We start from the raw sequence: 22,792 nt of genomic DNA, 5'->3' as shown, positions 1-22,792 counted from the left end.
CCGCCTTACACATAACCATATCTCCTTCAGAAAAGAACTTAAAACCTGGCTATTCGATAAATAATGAACCCCCTCCCCAAGCGCCTTGAGACCCTCTTGGTGAGTAGTGCGCTATACAAATTCTTGAACTTGAACTTGAACTTAATCAATTAAAAATACAAATAATAATGAATTATTAAAAATTATTACCTATTAATAGAAATATTTACCAATTAACAATTTATTAATTAACAATTAAAAAATAATTATAAATTACAACAAAAAACAAAAAATAAATTAAAATATTTAATTAATTATTACAATTAAATTACTTCCCACCCTATTCCCCTATAAACCCACAACCCACAACAGAAAATAAATGAATAAAATTAACATAATTATCAATTAATCAATTAAATAAAATTTATTACCAATTATATTTTAATTAATTACCAATTAACAATTAATTAACAATGAATTCAAAATAAATACCAATACATTTTTTTTTTGGATTAATTATAATTAAATTACTTCCCACCCTATTCCCCTATAAACCCACAACCCGCTACAGAAAATAAATTAATAAAATTAACATAATTATCAATTAATCAATTAATTAAAAATTATTACCAATTATATTTTAATTAATTACCAATTAACAATTAATTAACAATTAATTCAAAATAAGCACCAATAAATACATTACCATATTTAATAATTATAATTAAATTACTTTCCACCCTATTCCCCTATAAACCCACAACCCGCTACAGAATTACACTGCGCAAAAATTAAATACCATAAAATTAATTAATGAAAATAAATTATAACATAAATATACACTTTTCACACATATACTAACATAAAAAAACACTTAAAAAATTGGATATTATTAACAAATTGATATTAACTTACTTACCTCAAATTCGAAATTTTTGTTATCTATATTTTGTCCATTCAATATTTTTGTTGTCTATATTGTCCATTCTATATTTTTGTTGTCTATATTCTGTCCATTCGATATTTTGTCCATTCTATATTTCGAATTCGATATTACTGCTATTCTATTCGATATTTTTGTAGTCTATATTCTGTCCATTCGATATTGTGTCTATTCTATATTTTTAATTCGATATTAATGCAAATCGATATTTAAAACTCGATATTTTGAGCGTATACCGAGGAGTATGCAGCGAAGGTGGTTCGGTTCGGCCCTAGGAGGTTTTGTGGCTCTGTCGCAGGTGAAGCTGCAGGTGCGGCAGGAGAAGGGTCCGTGGGTGCGTTTCGGGGCTGCCTGGAAGCAGTAGTGGTCTCGACCAGCGTTGAGTGTGAGGAGAGTGCTGGCGTTGTATCGGAGTCTGGCGTCGTGGTGGCGGTCGCGGGCACCAGGGGGTCTGGCGCTGGGCAGCGGCCACCATTTAAGGCGGGGAGGGAGGGAGGAGCAACTGGGAGGTGGGAGCCGGGCGGCGAATCAGCTGGCGGGGGGCGGGCCGCAGGGGAGCAGAGGCGGGAATGGCTGGAGGGTACAGAAGAGAAAAAGGGGAGGGGGGTGACGAGCTACAGCGCAGGGGTGCAGTGGGGTAAAACAAATACCAAATACAGTGGGGAAAAACAAATACCAAGCAGTTACAGAGATGAAGAGAAGAATTACAATCAGGCAAAAAACGCAAGGAGGCAGGCAAGAGCCCTTGTGGGACTCGAACTCACGGCAGCAGTGGAGGCGTGGAGGGCACGGACACACGGGTGGAGCTGTGTGGCGTGGGGAGCTCCATGGCCTGGCGTCATAATATATAATGGTGAATCCCGCATTCACCTCAAGGTGTTGCTAGCCTTTGAATAACTTTGAATAACAGAAGCTTATCGTTCACCAACTCAGTGGTACTCATCAATCAAGGCACAATGCAAGGTGAAACTGCAGCACAAAAACATGATAACATTTACATAACCAAGGTATAACTTATTTTCCCGAAGAGTCAAAATTCTAAACCTCTTCCAGCAACTCAAAATACAAAAGTGCTTACTTTGTAGACATCCTGACTCTGGCCAGGAAAAGACATCCTTACAAAGTCATCAGTGTAACGTTTTGTCATCTCTTCATCACTGTCAGCTGTCATTGGTGTATTGTTTTTCACGAGTACGTTTTTAAATAACTCAGCACATTCCTGTGTTGGTTCTTCTGGAAAACCTAACAAATATGAATGAAGATATATTGTTAGGATGAAACATTGTGGCACAGTGTTGTCAAGCACAGAACCAGGTGCATATGTCAATTGCAAATAAAAGTAAAACAGAAAGTATGTTGTGTTATGTGTATAAAAATAAAAATTTAAAAATAAAAATTACACAAAATACATCCATCTCATAATCATGACAAGAACACCCCCGAATAGCAAAAAAAGGTCTTATTTGCTCTGCTAAACCCATGCTCTCGTGTTTAAAAAAGCATCCAAATCAAATGTATTCTTATTTATTTTGTGTCTTTTTAAACATGTACTCTTGAAGATTTCAGAGTGGCAGTAGTGAGGACATCTTGAAACGTCATAGGGTGCAAATAGCTGTCTCAAATTGAAACAAAAAAAGAGACTGAGCATGACCTTCCCAGTGATCTAGGGAGGTGAACCACTTGTGAAACCTGTAACAATAATAGGGCAATACCATGCCTATTTAAAGTACAGTTTTGATTTTTTTAGGCACTTTTGAAAAAAACACTCATGAACTACTTCAATACCATTATCATCCCAAACCCGACTTCCAGCTCAGAAGGTCACCCTTGCCAGAAAACCTCGAAAATATGATGGTAAAATAATATATGCTACAGTGCACTTTTCTCAATAGTGATTAAAAACAGGCAGGCCAACAGGTGAATGCATTTTGACTAGGCTTCCTATCAATTCAATTCAGTTGTATTGGATTACGAATGACTGTACAAAACATGAAACAAAAAATAAATACATTAAATGGGAATAAAACATCACAGTGAAACAGTACATTAAGCATTACCATGTAGAACTTATTTTAATTGTATACTTTAAATGTCTGTACACAGAACAATTAAAAAGCAACCCAGCAACTATTAAAAACCTGGTCCCACCATACTGGCTTAAAAAACCTTGCTCAGGGTTTCTTAGAGAAGTCACAAAAGAACATTATATGCAATATGTTTCGTTTTTAGGTCTCGGCTAGCGTAGGCTGCGCACATGTGCAGTCTCGCCAGCGAGACTTAATGACTCTGAGTAGCGAGGGTATACCCCGCCCCTCTTATCCATTTGCTGGCCTCCTAAACTGCGGCCAGCCATTGGAGAAGAGGTCTTAGTTACTTCATTGTCTTGCTCTAACCCCGTCTTTTTCAGATTGGGGGGCGTGTTTTTTAGGTTTGCTCTACCCTCTTCTCCATTGGCTGGAATGCTAAACAACAAGTCAAAAAACACGCCCATTGTTTATATTCCAGCCAATGGAGAAGAGGGGAGAAAGAAAAACACGCCCCCCCCAGTCTGAAAAGGACGGGGCTTAGAGATGGCGAGCGCTTGTTATTCACTGTAACTCCAAGTCGGCTGCATTTTGTCATTGAAGTGATTTCCCCATGTGATAAAGCTGCTAATAGCCCCTGCCTGTTTATACCACCACCCTTTCCTCACTTCAGCGTTCGCTTGCTTTCTGCTATTCTGACTTGTTCGGGATCTGCTGATACTGGTAGTCGACGTCGGTATAAACCCCGTCGCATTTGTATTGTGTTTTTTCCTTTTAATTGATGATTTATAATAATTGGGATTTATTATTTTAAAAAAATAAAGAACTTTGAGCCTAGGTCCTAACATAGAATAAAACAAAAACAATTCTAAAACCGTGTTAAGAATTTCCAAAATTTGTTTTTAAAGTCTCCGTGGTACATTTTATAAGTACATTTATAAGTGCGATATTTGGATGCTGTGTCCACCCACGAGCTCAGGGACAGACCAGTCAGTATCTTTACCAACGAGAGCGGGCAAGCTTCAGAGCAGCGATGAACCAGAGAAAGGACAGGAGAGAGCGTCATCTGCTACACTCGCACCACCAGCGAATGCGGGGAGAAGCGCGCCCATGGTAGAGCGCTCGCTGGAGCAACGAGAGGCAGGCCAGAGCACCACTGTGACCACTGAGCGAGGCTGGACTGAGCGGGAGCAGTGAGGGAACGCCACCCAAGCACAGCCAGAGTCCACCGGTTAGTGCCGCTAGGTGCGCCCGCCCTTTACTATTTAGGCTTCGCTTAATGCACAGGCATTATCCGACCCCATTCCATCTTGCGCTAGGATGTGGGGTTCCTTTTTCCCAAAAGGCCGGTTGTTTTTCTAGGCTGCTTTGAAAGCCTGAATGCTGGCAGCTGCCTAGTAGGCTTTCGGCCAATAAGGAGTGAGATTAGTAGCAGGCCTGCCAATCAGAGATGGAATAGCTGGAATAGGGCGGAATGGGCTGATTAGCAGGTTTACTAGCAATGTGATGGCTGCCAACGGCTACTTCAACCCCGTAATGTGGGGGTGCCGATACACAAGAAGGACGACATACAGGGCTAACTCCAGGAATGACACAGCAGGCCAAGGGGAGGAGGTACTACGTTATAATAAATAATTCATCACAGTTCTACAAAATAGCAATAAACGTAAGTAATTGCGGAGTTCCTCACTATGTATTGAAATAAATGAGGAGCATCGCAGGTTCAGGGTCACAAGTGAGGTGGTAAGAAAGAACAGCATGTATTTCGGGTGAGATAAATAGTGGGAGAGCTTTGTGAAACTACGTTTTCTCGGGTTCTGTCCCCCCCCCCCCCCAGTTTTCAATTTTCCTGTAGTGTACTCCAGTACTGTAACTTGTTTCTGCCTCATTCTAGACCCTGCACTTTATCTCGCACCCCATCTTTGCCAACTGGTGAAATAGTAACGTCAGGTATTCGCTTCTGAGATCCGCAAGCCACAGATTTGAACCCTGGCAGGCCAAACTCGTACTTATATTTTTGGAATTGGTGAGAGCCATAACAAACACACTATTATATCCATCATCATCATCTTCAATATGATTGTGGTGCGTTCCTAATCCATGTTTTGCGTTTGTGCCACACACTTTTGTATCCCTATGTTTCCTGACTGCTGACTTAATTGCTGCCCCTCTTCATTGTAACGAATGCAAGTAATTGAACACAATTCAGCTTAGTATTGTACTGACCAACCTCGTGGCATCAACGATGAAGTTACCCAGTTATGACCACAGGTAGGTAGTAGAGATACTTAAGCATTGGATGCTTGCTCATGGTGCTCTTCATGGTTGCATTATTTATATTTGCATAGTGCACACCAGTAAACATAATATCTCCTCTAAGATGGTAATTTTGGCACTTCAAGCAATTGAGGCAAATGAAGATGTAAGTAATTTGCTTAGGAACACGCAGTTTAGTCATACTGGGAAGCTAACACTTCATAACTGGTGTCATGGTTCCGAATGCTGTAAATCAGCTGGAAAACAACACATCCTACTAGGCAATATTCGGTAATACATCATTATTTCTGTAGTACACATTCTGTTACATATAAACGTTGTAACACACTCAGCTATTCAGTCCGGTTCCCAATTTAAAACACCACCTGCCCACCACCCCCTCCCGATCTGAGCCTTCATGTACCTCCCAGTTGCCCCTGTATACTTCCCAGTGCCGCCACGCTTTTTTCCATTTCTTGGGACACCACTTGCCTTCATATACTGTTTTTCCAGCCGCACAGCACCAGTCCATATCCCTTTTCCAATGTTTGACTGTTGGTCGTTGTATGGCTCCACAGGCCCCGGCAATATTTATTTTGGCTACTAGCAGCCAGATTTGGGGATATTTAGGTCACTTCAGTTCCCCAGATATGCCTAACACATGCCACCTAGCATCCATAGGAATTTCCTGTCCCACGACTTCCGACATTATTTGTATCACTCCCGCCAATACTGCTATATGATCGGCCATTCCCATATAATATGAAAGAGGGTACCCCTCTGATTGCACCCCCTCTGACAATTTTCTGTGGGTATGCGCCCCAGCTTGAACATGAGTGCACTGGTGGAGTAAGGATTCACAGTTGGACTAGTCTAAACCTTGGATGTCACAGTGTTGGGTTCTAGTCAGCCGAGCTATATTGAGGGGAGGCTCATGTCCCTTTTCAAGGCGATATTTCTATAATGTGTGTTTGTGTGTGTGGTTCTGTGTGTGTGGCTCTGTGTGTGGCTTTGTGTGTGTATGTGGCTCTGTGTGTGTGTGCGGCTCTGTGTGTGTGTGCCAATGCAAAAGGTCTCGCATTTGCGAGAGATTAAGCTATTGGCATTGTAAATGACAATACCATTTATTTATCTGTTTTCAAAACCAACACATAAAAAGTTTGTCATTTACAATACCAATAGCTCTAACTTTTGCAAAGGCGAGACCGTTGCATTGTAGAGACCGTTGCATTGTAAATGCTTGTTATTGATTATTATTAGATGTCGGCCATCCCCAGGGAGAAGAGAAGAGACTGTGCTTAACACCAACTCAAAACTTAGTTAATAGAATGAGATCATAAAAAATACGAAATAATTAACATATGTTTGTAGATCAGGATAAGAAACAGTTAAAACATGTGATCTAACAGATGGCTGAACTAATTCAACATCTTCTCTACTTCAGGAACAATACATTAAAATATTTTTTCACATTTCTTCTTGTCTGATTTACATACACATCTGATGCATAGTTCTAAGCACAGCTTCCTCACTTTGTGAATACCCGCAGGGGCCAGACTGAATCCGGAGATTATTCATAACATTGTGCCCTCACCAGTAGGGGGCGTCATGCAGCTCCTCGTTGGCTTCACCCTTTCCCAGTAGTGACATGGGAGCTGCATATAAGAATCCCACTTGCACGCTGATGTCAGTTGCTTTCTTTCTGCCCTTTCGGACTCAGACCCAAACTTTTTCCCCTTCTTTTTAATAAGTCTTTTAGCAAAAGTTTTCAATAGTGTGCAAGGGACTATGTCCCCACTTAAAACAGGTTTTAAACCTTGTAGGGACTGTCACAGATAGATGTCTGTGACAGATCCCCACGAGGTATGTCTTTGGCGTCTAGGGTCAAGAAGGACTCTGTCCAGATAGACCCCAAGGCAATCCAGGACCTACAGCGGAGAGCACCGTTGGAAGGCACATACCTCCTGCTTCTGGTCAAAGTGGAAAGTGCAGACCCGCACTGGAGACTGTGTCCGCAAAAGATCTTCCTTGCATTCATAGGCCTTAGGTAAGTAGAAAAAGAAAAACAAGAAAACAACGAGTTTCCCTCGTCCATGACTCTGAACCAGAGAAGTTGCATAGACATCAAGGTGCCTCTTGATTCTGGTCCTGGTCCCCCACAGAGAAACCAATTCCACACTTTTTCCTGATGCAACCCAAATTCCCAAAGCAACCTCATTCAGACAGGACATTGCCTTCATCTAGGAGTCGCCTTCAAGGACTCGAAAAATGTTTTGGATCAGATTCTGACCATAGCCTACATGTTCTAGGCGATAACAATGAAGATGATGGGGGTAATGCAACCCACTACTAAGACGATGATAATTTGCTTAGGGATCTACAAGCAGCCAGAGGTTTGGACACTTCCCCAGTCACTAGGGCCCTCACTTACGGGGATTTGACGTATGCAGCTCACATAGAAAATGGAAATATTGAAGAGAAGTAAGGATATTTCTCCTTGTTACACTTCACCACAAGAGGCATCAGTATTCAGCTCCTCCCCAGGTTCATATGTTCTTGTAAATCTGGGGCAGCGTCAAAGTCCATGGGTGTTGCATGGGAAAAGCCACCGTAACGCTCATGGGACATCTATTGAGGGCAGAGTAAGGAAACGCAGCAAATTGCGCTGCTTTGCTTTACTCAGTATCAAAAAGGCCATCCGAAGCCACGCACAGTGGCTTTGCATGGCCTCCTAGATATGATTTTGTAATCTGCGCCTCAAGAGCATGCAAAAAGGGATGCTGTGGAGGTGCACGGGCCCATGAATAACCCCCTGGGTTGTGTTCTCCCCTAGGGTCCATCAACAGGAATCTGCGTCATTTGCTGCAGTATTCAGGCTTGCAGTCGAAGTCCTAGACTTGCAGATACCACCAATAGAAGTTAAAACTAACGTCCTGATAGAAATTCGGCAGCCTGGCCATGCTTAACACAGTTTTAATTACCTTTATACTGAGGCCCTCACAGGCACATAGTGGGCACTCTTGCATGCCAGTAAATAAGTAAGTGGCTAGACATCACATGCCTGCCCCAGGATATGTGGCCTTCCTTCCTCAGCATCCCACACCTGAAAGCCTGGTAGTCCAGTCATGTATGAGCAGGCTGAACTTGAACTTCTTTCCTACAACTCCTCCTACCAGTAAATCCAAACATATGGAGGCATTTGGAAAATAGATGTTTTCTTCTTCCAGACTCGCCCTTTTTTCAATCCATGCCAGCTGCCTCTTAGGAAGGTACCAGCATGCATTGTGGGAAATGGCAAGTGATATTTTGCCGACAGTCCCTCACAAATGTTGTGCCAATTTAGTGAGATCATCCAGGATGGCCAAGATGCAGCAAAGTAGATAATTTGTTCTGTACTGGACACTTCTGACTGCTTAGGCTAGGCAGTCGGTACCAGCTTGGTGCTTCGGTGCAACTCATGGATGAGATCTACAGGCTTTTCAGGTGATGTTCCAGCTTTATTGATGGATATGCCATTTGATTGCAACCATCTTTTCAGAGACAAGGCACGCTTAGCACTGGGGCGCTTTAAAGACAGCAGGGTCACAGTGCCCTCCCTAGGCCTTTCTGCACCTGTGCGGTAGTATCCAGAGTAAGTTCATCCCTTTAAGGCTTCCTAAGAGGTTTGGCTCAAAGACAACGCTAAGGCCCACTTGAAGACAGGGTCCAGGCAATTAGGGGCAACATACTGCCCATGCCACACTCCTTCTGACTCAGGTTGCAGGTTGCTTTAGTTTACTCTCAGTGGCACATGGCCACCATGTAGGACACAGGATGATTTATTAACTCCAAGGGTGGCAGAGCATTACATCCATCAAGTTTGTTCTCCAAATAGTCTGCCATTCCTGTCCGACCCTCCACACATTTCACCTACATCACAGCAACTTTCGGGGAACCGTTTGCCATTATACAGTAGGATGTCCAGGGCCTTTTGGAGAAAGGAGCCCTACAGAGGGTTCTGGCATCAGGACTAGCGACTTGATGGTACTCCTGGTATTTCCTGGTGCAGAAGATGAACAGAGACCTTCGTTCTAGTTTAGGTTTTCATCCTCATCCTTAGAAAGGACTAATTTAAGACAGTCACCCTTCCCCAGGTTCTATCTGCCCTGGATCCAGGAATCTGAATGGTTGTGCTGGATATGCAGGACCCTTATTTTCATATTCATGTCTTGTAGAACCACAGGCATTACCATTCAGTTCAAGGTGGGCCAAGAGCATTTTCAGTTTGTGTGCTCCCCTTTAGCCCCATAAGTGCCCTTCAGGTGTTCAAAAAAGTGATGTCAGTGGTTGCAGCACAACTTTGGAGGATGGATATACCAGTCTTTTCCTATCTAGGCCACTGGATATTGAAGGTGGGCTTACCACAATCAGTCTTACACCACCTTCAGGCAACCGCACATTTTCTAACATCTTTGGGGTCACATCGGACTCCTTCACAGAGGCTCACGGTCATCAGAGCCATTCTGGATATGGTGCAGTGTCGAGCATTCCCTCCAAGTCAATGAGTCCAGAACATTTAAGTTATGATCCTGATGTTTCAACTTCAGTCCGGGATGTCAGAGAGACTTGTTCTGCGACGTCTTGGCCATTTAGCCACCTGCATCCTACTTTGTGACCACACCAAGTGGCATAGTAGGACTCTGCAATGGGATCTGAGGTCTCAGTAGGCTCAGCACCGGGGAAGCCCATTAGACTCCATCCAGGTTTTAAAGGAGATTGGAATAGTGTGACTGCTTGATTTCAACCGGACCGCAGGTAGACCCCTTTCTCTACCCTACCCAGGGCAGGAAGTGGTGACAGATGCAGTCCTGCTGGGATGGGGAGGTTATCTAGGAGAGGTAGGCCCGACTTTAGGGTAGTACTACCTGTGCGGCTGCACTGGGCGCTGACCTGTGGAGAGGGGTGTTGACCTCAGGGGCTGCTCTGTGTTTAGCAATAAACTATGATTGGAGAGATGAGATGCACTATCACCCAGTGGTAGTGACTGAATTTAAGGAGGTGGTCAGGCGTGTGGGGGCGCAAAAAATGCTAGTCACACCGGGCCCCACCAGCACTACAGCCAGCCCTGAGGAGAGGTTGAGATCAGAGGACCCTGGTCCTGCCGGAGATCTGACTCCACATCAGCCTGCTGGTGCTGTGGCCCACTCACTTGACGTTGAAGGCCTACCTACCTTCCATCAAAGGGAGGCCAGTTCAGGAGCCAAAGGCAACACCAACACCATGTGGTACTGTAGAAAGCAAGGAGGTGTGGAGTAACAGGTCCGGTGCTAAGAGGTTCTGTACCTCTCGACCTGGCTATGACCCAACTGGCAGGATCTTCAAAAGTCAGGGCAGATGAACTCAGCCGGTGTTGGTTAGTGGATCACAAATGGCAGTTACAGCCCAAGGTGGCACAGGGCATCTTACAGCAATGGGGAGAACCCTGGATGGATTTCTTCGCTGCAGTCAAGAGGCCAGTAGTGTGTTTCTCAGAGCTTCTGGGCTTGAGCATCTATCCTCTGATCAGGCTGCCACTGCTAGAGGATCTTCTGTTGCAGCAGCACGGCATGGTCTTTCACAAGGTCTGCATAAGGTACACCTCCATGCGTGGAGACTAAGCAGCGTCAGTTGACTGCATTTGACTTATCTGAAACTTGCGGATGTTAATTTGGCAGCCAGGCGCCCAGCTACATAATCTGTCTATGCAAGGCACTGGGGAAGGTTTGCCGTCTCTTGTGGTTCCCACAATACAGACCCATTACAGGCACAGCTGTCTGATGTCTTGCTTTTTGTGTTGTCTTTGGCCCAGCAAGGACTTGCAGTGGGCACTGTTGAACAAGTTACTTACCTTCGGTAACGATATATCTGTAAGAAACAGTAGTTAGTATTAGATTCCTTACCTTAGAATATCCCCAGGCGTCAGTCTGGGATCCGGAAACTTTTGCGTAGCAGTACCCCTGCGCGTCGGTAAGCGTCGTCTGCAGGCGTCCCCTGCGGCTCCGCGTCCGTCGTCGGAGTCGTGCGCCGTGATGACGTCGCTTGAGTATATAGATGCCGCCTCCGCGCGCTGACGTCAGTTCTTTGCACACAGCTTTTCCGCGCCAGAACACGCAGAGCCATGTGAGAACCAACACTGGTGCCATTTGAAACTAGGGCCCTGAAAGGGATGTCCTTAACCATAGGTATCAGTTCGCAGAACGGCGAGGATGGGTGGGGCGGTAAGGAATCTAATACTAACTACTGTTTCTTACAGATATATCGTTACCGAAGGTAAGTAACTTGTTCCTCTGAAAGAAACAGGTTAGTATTAGATTCCTTACCTTAGAATAGATACCCCAGCAATACCAACCCCGGTGGTGGGTCTGCGAACCAATACAATCCTACACCAGAAAGTCCTGGAGGACCGAACGGCCAAAGAAGCCATCCCTCCGGACTTGACTGTCCAGGCAGTAGTGCCTCGCAAAGGTGTGCAGCGAGGCCCACGTAGCCGCCTGGCAAATGTCCTGCAAAGGGACTCCCCGGCCCAGGGCAGTAGTAGCCGCCGTGGCCCGAGTGGAATGGGCTCTCAGCCCAACAGGAGGCTCCTTGCGAGCCAAAGAGTAGCACGCTTTGATGCACAGGACGACCCACCGAGAGATGGTCCGTTTCTGTACCGCCCTTCCCTTCTTCTCACCCACGTAGCCAACAAACAGTTGGTCATCCACCCGGAACTGGCGTGTGCGATCCATATAAAATGAAAACGCACGTTTTGGGTCCAGACGATGGAGCCGCTCTTCATCTTTCGAAGGATGCGGAGGCGGGAAGAAGGAGGGTAAGGTAATTGACTGCCCGATGTGAAAAGCAGAAACTACTTTGGGCAGGAAAGAAGGTCTAGTTCTCAGAACCACCTTGTCTGGATGAATGGACATGAAAGGAGGTTTGACAGAAAGAGCCTGGAACTCACTCACCCTCCTGGCAGAGGTGATGGCAACCAGGAAGGCTGTCTTTAAAGTGAGGAGACGGAGAGGACAGGAATGAAGTGGCTCAAAGGGAGCGCACATCAAGAAAGTCAGAACCAGGTTCAAGTCCCACTGAGGCATCACGAACGGAACAGGTGGATACATGTGCGTGATGCCCTTCAAGAATCTCGTTACAATAGGGGACTTAAACAAAGATGGCTGATCAGATAGCCTTAAGAAGGCGGAAAGGGCAGAAAGGTAGCCCTTCATAGTGCCCAGAGCAGAGCCCTGCTGGGCAAGAGAGAGAAGAAAGAGGAGAACCTCGGAGAGAGGGGCAGAAAGGGGATCCACAGCCTTTGCTGTGCACCATGCCACAAATCTGTTCCACCGGCAGGCGTATACCGACTTCGTGGAGGGACGCCTGGCTGCCAGAATCACATCACAGACTTCAGGAGGCAAGTCAAATCGCCTCAACTGTCGCCGCTCAATCTCCAAGCATGGAGGTGGAGACTGGACAGGTTCGGGTGGAGGACCGTCCCCTGCTGTTGCGACAGAAGGTCCTCCTGAAGGGGCAGGCGGATCAAGGGACCGACTGACATGCTGAGTAGCTCGGGATACCAGTACCTTCGAGCCCAGTCCGGAGCCACAAGGATAACTTGGGCCCGGTCGCGCCTGATCTTCTTCAGCACTCTGGGCAGAAGTGGTATAGGCGGAAAGGCGTACAACAGACCGCAACTCCACTCGCGCCGAAAGGCGTCGCCGAGCGAGTGCCGTCTTGGAAACTCCAACGCGCAGAACTGATGACATTGCGCGTTCCCTTCTGTGGCGAATAGATCTAACCAAGGCTCTCCCCATTGCAGAAAGAGGCCTTTCGCCACGTCCGAGTTCAGACGCCATTCGTGATCCACCGAGCACCGACGGCTGAGTTCGTCCGCCCTGGCGTTCAGAGAACCTGCCAGGTGTTGAACCGTCAGAGTCACGCTCTGACGTTCCAGCCATTGCCAGAGGCGCAGAGCCTCCTGGCAAAGGGTCCACGACCCCACTCCGCCCTGCTTGTTGCAGTACCACATGGCGGTGGTGTTGTCCGTGAACACCTGCACTACACTCCCGTTGACAAAGGGGAGGAATGCCTTCAGTGCTAGGCGAATCGCCCGCAGCTCCAACATGTTGATGTGGAGCCGGGACTCCGCCGGAGACCAGATGCCTCTGATCTCCGCCTCTCCCAAGTGGCCTCCCCAGCCCTGGAGGGACGCGTCCGTCACAACTACGTGCTCCGGTTGGGGAAGGGAGAGGGATCTGCCTCTGACCCAATCGCGGTCCGTAAGCCACCACTGCAACTGTCTCTCAGTGCCCTCCGAGATCAGGACATGGTCGGATAGGTTGCCTTGATGCTGGGCCCACTGAAACTTCAGGTCCCACTGCAGAGCCCGCATCCGCCACCGGGCGTGATGCACCAGAAGGATGCAGGAAGCCATCAGCCCCAGCAGCCGCAGCGTCAACCTGACCGAAACCCGGCTGAAACGGCTGAAAGATGGGAATCAAAGCCTGTATATCCCGGACCCGCCGTTCCGGAGGATAAACCCGAAACTGCGCCGAGTCGAGAACCGCTCCGATGAAAAGGAGCTTTTGAGAGGGACACAGGTGTGATTTCGGCACATTGATAGAAAACCCCAGCTCGTGCAGGAGGTCTGCCGTCATCTGAAGGTGGTGGACGACTGTCTGGGGCGAGCCAGCCTTCAACAACCAGTCGTCGAGGTAGGGGAAGACTGAAACCCCTAACCGGCGCAGATGAGCCGCGACCACCGCCATCACTTTCGTGAACACCCGTGGGGCGCTGGTAAGGCCGAATGGGAGCACGATAAACTGAAAGTGCTCGTGGCCTACCGTGAACCGCAGGTAACGCCGGTGGGCCGGCAGGACGGGGATGTGAAAATACGCATCCTGCAAGTCCAACGCTACCATCCAGTCTTGCGGGTCTAGAGCAGCCAAGACCTGAGCCAAAGTCAACATCTTGAACTTCTCCTTCCGGAGGAAGCCGTTGACGTTCCGTAGATCCAAGATAGGACGCAGGCCTCCCTTGTCCTTCTTGGGTACCAGAAAGTAGTGGGAGTAGCAACCACACCCTACTTCTGGCCCAGGAACGCGCTCGATGGCCCCCTTGGCCAAGAGGGCCGTAACTTCCTCCTGCAGAAGTGTCAAGTGGTCCCCCGACACACGGTGGTTCTGCGGTGGCATGGCTGGAGGAGTGGTCTCGAAGGGGAGGGAGTAGCCCCTTCGGACGAGCTGCAGCACCCACCTGTCCGATGTGATAGTGCGCCAGCGGGAGTGGTGATGGCGAACCCTGCCACCCACTGGCGTCACATGGGCCTGAAAGCTCGGACTAGGAGGATTTGGAGGCTGATGCTGCGGGGGGAGGTGTGGTCTGACCTCGCCGTTGTCCCCGACCGCCTCCATGGCGGAATCCACGGCCGCCACCGCGTTGAGAAGTGTTCTGCGGTGCGTGGCTGGCAGCACGTGTGGGACCGTGACCCTGGAGTCCTTGAAGCGCTCAAGCGCGTTGTCCGCTTTGTCGCCAAACAGGCGACTGCCATCGAACGGCATGTCCATCAAAGTATTTTGGACATCCGCCGAAAAGTTGGCGGATCTCAGCCAGGCGTGGCGACGAATCGCCACCGTCGTGGACATCGCTCTGCCCAGCGAGTCGGTCGTATCAAGACCACACCTGATGGAATACCTCGCCGCGTCTCGGCCTTCAATCATAGCCTGGCCGAGCTTGTCCCGTACCTCCTGCGGGCATTGCGGCAGACAATCCGCGACCGTTTCCCACAGAGAGTGGGTGTAGCGGCCCAAGAGGCATGCGGTGTTGCAAGACCGCAGTCCCAAACTCAGGGACGAGAAGACCTTTTTGCCATACTGGTCGTACCTCTTTGATTCCCGGTCGGGCGGGGCCGACGGTAATGCGGTTTGGGAAGTCGAGGCCTGGATCACCAGACTCTCAGGGGTGGGATGGGTGGACAGGAACTTGGGGTCGTCCGGACACGGACGGTGGCGTCTGGCCACGTTCCTATCAACAGGCGAACCTGAAGCGGGCCTGGACCACGTGCCCAAAAGAACGTCTGTCAAGGCTTCGTTGAACGGCAGCAGAGGCTCCTGTGGGCATGACTGCGGTTTGAAGACCTCGGTGAGGATGTTAGGCCTCACTTTTGCGACGGGGAGCTCAAGGCGCAAGGCCTTGGCAGCCCTCATCAACACCACAGAATAAGTAGCCCCAGCCTCCGAAGCCACAGTAGAAGGCGAGACAAAACCAGGGTTAGGAGATTCGTCCAGACGACTGGCATCACCCAAGTCACCTGTCCAGTCCACGTCGTACTGACACTCGCGTGACAGAGGGTCCTCAGACCCCTCCCAACCCTCTCCATAATCTTCATCATCACCATACTCTGATTCAACGATGTAGACCGGCTCCTTGGGGTCAATGGGCCCCATCGGCGCCGGACTCGGCGTCGGACGACGCCGGTCCGACTCCGCGTCCGGAGTTGGAGAGGGAATGGGGGTGGCGCCGGCGTCGGAGTCACGGCGCCGCGCGGAGGCGGCCCCACGGGTTGCCCCGATGGAATCGGCGCCGGAGAGGCCGGTTGACCAGCCGGCGTCGACCCTGAAGGGCCCAGCGGCGCCGGGGCCAGAGCCGGCGGCGGCGTCGGGGCCGGAGCACCCGACGGCGTCGGGGCAGGAGCACCCGAACCGCTCGGGCCCCCGAACGGGGCCACCGGGCCCGCAGGCGCCGTAGGCCCCGCCGGAGGAGACAGTGCCCTCATGGCCATGAGGAACTCCTCTATCTCCTCGCGCGACACGCCTTGCCCAGGGACCGACGGGTATGGAGCAGGCAGCGTCGGCGACCCACGCGGAGCCGCGGGGGTGGGGCCACCCGAACCCCCGGCCGCATCGCGCGAGCGTCGGGGGTACGATGACGACGCCCCGACTTCTTGTGTTTCTTACCTGAGGAACCGGAGGAATGGTGACGACTTCTGGAGCGCTCGTGGTGGCTCCGCGACCGTTCTCTCGACCGCTCCCTTGACCTCCGGCCGGACCGGGACCGCTCTCGACGCGGGGCCGACACCCGGAGCTCGAGTAGCTTGCGGGACCGCTCCCATCTAGCCTTACTCGTCAAGGCCCGGCAGTCGACGCAGGACTGCACGTCGTGGTCCGCGCCCAGGCACCGGAGGCAGAGTCGATGGTGGTCGGTGACCGACATCGTGCGATCACACCCGTCACAATTCTTAAAACCGGGCATCCTACCGGCACCTTAAGAGTTAGTAGATAATCAAAAAACTTTGGTCAAAAGACCGGAGTACTGCTCTTCGGATCTGCGCTAACTGGCGCGGAAAAAAGAAGAACTGACGTCAGCGCGCGGAGGTGGCGTCTTGTGGTAAATAAATAAATAATACCCTATTTTTGACTAGACATATATCATAACAGATAGCTCAATAAATAAGAGTCAAGATTCGAGGTAGTGGGAGTTTTTGCAGGTTTAATACAGCATAAGGACAGTAACAGGACAACCTGCATAGGAATAGGATGACAGGGCCCAGCAGCTGCTGGGGCTGGGTCTGGAATGAGCGCGCTGACTTTTAATAACAATACATGAGCATATATACATAACGCAAACACATAGCATTACATTGCAGTAGGCGTAGCAGTGGGTGGAGCAGAAGGCGTGACGCGTAGCAGTCGCGAAAGATAAGAGTAAAAAGAGGTGTAACTGGGCGTATACATAGACATGTGATGCAAACGTAACAGAATATGTCATGAATGGGGCGGAAACCATGGAGGGGGCTACCTAAGGAGCCGGGACCTCTAACCTGGTGGTGCGCGCAAACTGGCAATGACGTGTTACGAGGAGAAGCTGGGGGCTATGAACTCTGTGCTAGGAGCAGAGACTAAAGTCTGGAGGGTCGGAGCGACATGTACCTAAACCCTATCTAGTATCTGATGTTTAGGGAACATGTTGATATAAACTAGAAGTCATGAGGGGAAAAGCTAACTGACTCTAAGACTGGAGCATGCATTTATTCTACATATAGTGCGTGATGAAGAATATTAAATGACCATTAAATACAGTATTTCTCTTAACATGGAGCCGCATAGGCTAGACAATGACGGAAACTATTGATGTAGTTCAGTAGCTTAGGAATGCAGAGAAGGAGGACTAAACTGATAACTGGAATCATAACATAGTCTTGGCAGACTCAGAGGCAGAGCCAAGCTGCACCGGGCACTGCGAGGCAGGAAGTAAGTGGAAGGTCGAGGATACAGGTGGGGGCTGGATCGCTCCTCAGCGAGGGTTCAGGAGACAGGAGCTGAATCTGATGTCCGGGCCCTGTTGAGGCCTGGAAACGGGGACTTTATAATGAAATAACGTGCACACTGAGAAACGTGGCAACGTAGCTTTACATAGGCCTGATATTCGTAGTATTCACGAGGACTGGAAACTGGCATACTAGAGGAGGACACAACTATAATTGCGTCTTGAATCGGACATGGGGAATAACATATGCATATTGGTCATGCACACATAACATATGATGGATGACACGTAGAGACACAGAACATGACAAAATTTACTTTTCCACATTCCCTCCTTGTCACTACGTTTCCATCAGGAAACATCAATATTCATGATACCATCTATCATTTCATACAATACCATTTGTTCATCTCGAATTGTCTTGGAACGGGATTTGGAACGGGGCTTGGGACTAGGAATACAAGAGGTAGCACACATGCCGCAAATCGCAGGGCCACATTGTATACAGAGGCAGCAGCTGAATATGATCGCTACTGCGATACCTAGAAAGGACAGGACTTTCCATCCCCAGGCGGAAATTATATTCCAGAACCAACCGGACCATGTCCAGGTGCCTGGATCTTGGTGTAACAGATGGGCAATTTTATGAAGTCTGGTTATAGCTGAATAAACAGACGGCGCGTTATTTGGAATGAAAATGCAACAACTGGATCCGATGACTCTACAGGCCCCGCCCCTATCGGCCAGTATGACGTCAAGGACGAGACGATTCTGGAGCACAACAATTCTCATAAAGGATTGCTCTTCGGTTAAGTTACCTAGAGCGGAGGCAGTCTCATCTACTACTGCTTCAAGGGTTCTTGTTAACCTACGGATTAGCTTACTGTTTACAACTGTACCTAAATAAGGGAACACACCTTTATCAATATCAATGAATTGCTCTGCAGCAGTTTCAGTATAATCGACAATCGGGAGGTTTCTCTTGTGTCTAGTATGTACTAGGAAGGAATTCCTATGGTAGTCAGGTGGGGCTAGGAAAACAGGTGGCAGTAGGAAGGCAATGTAACAGGTTCCCTCCCAATCGAGGGGCAGACGAACATATGCGGTTTGACCACAAACAAAATAAGAATGACGTGAAGCTTTAAAAATAGATTTCCCACTGTCACTATACTTGACAATAGTAGTACAATCACTATGTCCTACGTGTACAGAACCATATTTACGGACACATAATTCGCCTTTGACTGGTAATACTGAAATAGCAGGTGAGTCTGGAGTAGTATCAGACTGAACATTCAGGATCATGAAATTCGAAGAATAGTTACCTAAATTATACACTTCATTTTCTAGATCTAAACCTGTTCTGTGGGGGAAACCTTGCTTGTCTGGGAAACATGTGCTGTTAAGAAAAGACATATCTGTTAAGGATGACGTTAACGTGGACCATGCTCCACACGAACCATTATGTGAAAAAGGATAAGGAAAAAGTGGCAGAACTCCCTTTGACGTCTGGAAAGGGGGGAGTCGACCACACACCCAACAATTAGTGGCATTGCTGGTTTGATGTGAATAATGCAACATGCGGATAAATGTATTGTTACGCATAGCGAGGCGGTATGAATATTCGTGAGGAGGCAGATCACTAAACGTGTGCTCTACTGTAACATTAGAAGGCTTATTTACATGAGGAACTGGAAAACACAGGAAAAATGCGTAACTAGTGCAGGAAATCAAAAGGCTGAGAAATAATATGAAACTTAGAAAAACGATACATCGGATTGAGTTTTGACTAACTCTCTCACTATGGGGGTCTATTTTATACATGTCAGAAACAGTCTAACCGTTTCACCTAGGGGAGGACTTAGACAATCAAACTGGCTGACTTATTTTACTAGACCTTAATTTCTGTTTATACTCCTGTTGCGGAGTTTTCTCTAACAGGGGAGGGGTTGTGTCAATGTCATTTGCGGGACAGTCCTTAGAAACAATGTTTTGACAAGTCTTGATATCCTGGGAAATGTTCTTGGAGACCGGCTTCAATCCGTAGAATTTCTTGACGTGCGAAAGGTGCACCCAGCCGCGGCGTCCTTCCAATTTCACAGCTGTACGGGTGGTGAGGAGGACCTGACGGGGCTCCTTCCAACGAGGCTCCAGCGGACTTGATCTGTCAAAGTTACGTACGAGCACCATCGAACCTGGAACGATTTCATGCGGTGCCACCTCGGTATTGTCTGGAAATGTGGCGGCAACCTGTGAACGACATGAGTTGAGGGCAGACATCAAGGAAGCTAGGTAATCTGTCAGCATATTACATGAAACATCAGTAATACTTCGGGGTCTAGGAGTACCCCACATGTTAGGGGGGCGGCCGAATACGACCTCATACGGGGACAGACCTGATCTGGAATGTGCGACCATGCGCATATAAAACAAAGCGACTGGCAGAGCTACTAGCCAGTCCACACCCTTATCTTTACATATTTTGGCAATTCGAATTTTCAGAGTCTGATTATGTCTCTCGACTAGACCGGCTGCTTCAGGATGGCGTACACAATGAAACTTCCACTGGTACCCTAACAACAGGGAAACGTGCTTCATCAACTCAGATGAGAATGGCTGACCGTTATCAGAATATACGACTCTAGGGAGTCCATATCGAGGGAAAAACTCACGAACCAACTGCTTGGCAGTGGTCGCGGCTGTGTAATCTGGGACTGGATATGCTTCTGTCCATCTGGACAAAGCGCATACAACTACAAGAACATACTTGAAACCTCGACATCGCTCCATCTGAATATAATCCATCTGGAGGACCTCAAAAGGGTGGTCAGGAGGCTGGAAACCACCTTGTTCCACCGGGACACTTTTACCTGGATTAAACTGACAACATATCATACAGGTACGGACTTTCTGCTTGGCTGCAGCTCGTAAATGCTTGTTGAACCAAATGTTCTGGATACTGTCTAACATTGCTTTTTCTCCTAAATGTGCTGGACTATGTGCGGTATTAATGATGACTTGAACCATAGAGTCGGGGAGAAACCATGCGGTCCTACCCTTCGTCACCCATCCTTGATCTGTCTGGACCCCTCCTTGTTCGGACCACTTCTTGGTTTCATCGGGAGTAGCATGTAACTGGATATCTATGACATCTTGAGTAGGGTCCTTAACTGTCATACATGTAGTCAGATCTGGAGTGTGTGTCATGTTAACTGGACTGTCTAGAGTCTGTGCTGTAAGCTTGGCTGTGCGATCTGCTAGATCATTACCTTGAGAAATAATGTCAGTGACTTTCGTATGTGCTTTGCATTTCATGATAGCGATAGATGTCGGTAAATGTATTGCATCTAACAGAGCTTGAATAAGGAAACCATGCTGAATCTTGGTTCCATGAGAAGTCATGAAACCTCTCTCCTGCCAGAGCACTCCAAAGTCGTGTACAACTCCAAATGCGTAACGTGAATCTGTGTAAACATTAACTTTCAGGTTCTTGGCGTGTATACAGGCTTGTGTCAGAGCAACTAGCTCTGCTGCTTGAGCGGACAGGGTATCAATACGGTGTGTTTCAATAACTTCGGTGTCAGTAGTCACTGCATACGCGGCGACTAGTTCTCCTGTACTAGTTCTCATACATGAACCATCCACATAAAGTGTCAGGTCAGGATCTGGTAACGGAATGTCTGTCAGGTCTTGTCTTGGCTTTGTCGTAATGTTGACTACTTCCACACAGTCGTGTGCGGCAGGATTTGAACTAACTGATGGTAACAGTGTAGCAGGATTCAGGATGTTGCAGCGTCTAATATCTATGTGTGGCTGGAACAGTGTCAATTCATAACCTGTTAAACGTGCAATTGTCAAGTGCTGTGTTTGTGTTCGGTTTAAAAGAACTTCCACGGAGTGTGGGACTTGTATTGTCAAGGTATGTCCTAAAACTATGGAATCACTTTGTCTGATAGCTAGTGCTGTGGCTGCAACTGACTTGAGGCACGCAGGCAGAGCCTGGGCGACTGGATCTAGTGTGCTCGAAAAATAAGCACAGGGCTTGTTTTGTCCTGCTTGATCTTGTGTGAGAACAGATAATGCTGTACCTTCGCGTTCAGTGACGAAAAGTGTAAAAGGCTTACTGTAGTTCGGTGTAGCTAGAACTGGAGCTTGGCATAGGGCTTTCTTTAACTCGTTGAAACTAAGTGTATGTTCAGATGTCCAAGGGAGGACAGTCGATACGGCTGCCTCCTGTGTCGTTAACTGTATCAGTTGCTTGGCTAGAAATGCATACTGGGGAATCCATTGTCTACAATAAGAAGTAAGGCCGATAAAGGCACGTACCTCCTTCTGGGTCCTGGGCTGAGGAAGACTCGCTATTAACTGGATACGGTCTGGTGTCAACTGCCTACCCCTCTTGGACAGTAAGTGTCCTAAGTAGACCACTTGCTGGACACAGAATTGAAGCTTCGAAGGGGACACCTTGTGCCCCATCTCGGCTAGAAAATACAGAACCGTCAGGGATGCTCGCTCGCAAGCACGTTCAGAACGGGCTGTGATCAGTAGATCATCGACATACTGGAGCAGGGCAGTGTCAGTTGGCATGTGAATATTATCTAGTTGTCTCTTAAGTGCTTGACTGTAAATACTAGGACTTTCTGTGAAACCTTGAGGAGCTCGTGTAAACATATAGCTCCTTCCATTTAAACAAAATCCGAAAAGAAACTGGCTGTCTGGATGGATTGGAACACTAAAAAATGCGTTCTTGAGGTCTATGACAGTGAAGAACGTGGCTTCGGAATCAATAGCAGTTAACAGGGAAGAGATGTCTGGGACAACTGGATACTGAGGAATAATACATTTATTAAGCTCTCGTAGGTCGATCACTAATCGATATACTGGGGGTGCATTTGGATCAGTACGTTTCATGACTGGAATGATCGGAGAGTTACATACATTGGAGTCAGTTTCTACAACTACTCCTTGAGCCATGAGCTCGTTTATAATTTTGGATAAGGCTGCTACAGCCTCAGGTGGCAATCTATACTGCCTGATTCGTGGTAACACTACACCTGGTTTGAGAGTCACACGATGGGGTGTGATTTGCATGTAACCTACATCAGTTGGACCTTGCGCCCATAAATGCTGCGGAACTTTAGACAGTCTGGAATCAAAATCTCGTAATACATAGTGACCCTTAAAGTCACGTAGGAACAATCGTATTCCCTCTGGGGAACAACATATAACTGCACCTAACTCTTTCAGTGTTTTAATGCCTAATAGATTTTCTGGACATGACTTAGTAAGTAACAGATCGGTAGTGCGGGACAATGGACCTACTTCTAGA

At 47.8% G+C, this 22,792-nt stretch overlaps 1 protein-coding gene across 1 annotated transcript in view; it reads right to left on the bottom strand.

Moving 5' to 3' along the window:
* The window catches only part of LOC144783414 (E3 ubiquitin-protein ligase rnf213-alpha-like), a 2,376,820-nt gene that overhangs the window by 1,783,530 nt on the left and 570,498 nt on the right, over positions 1-22,792 (bottom strand). Inside the window, exon 12 of the mRNA XM_078662402.1 lies at positions 2,001-2,164. Within this exon, the coding sequence (XP_078518528.1) occupies positions 2,001-2,164 (164 nt within the window). The remainder of the gene's footprint in view (positions 1-2,000; positions 2,165-22,792) is intronic.

Source organism: Lissotriton helveticus, chromosome 9 (assembly GCF_964261635.1).
Source record: "Lissotriton helveticus chromosome 9, aLisHel1.1, whole genome shotgun sequence".
Classification (NCBI taxonomy): Eukaryota; Metazoa; Chordata; class Amphibia; order Caudata; family Salamandridae; genus Lissotriton; species Lissotriton helveticus.
Note: the sequence above shows the minus strand (reverse complement) of the source record. Positions and strands in the feature narration are given on the sequence as shown.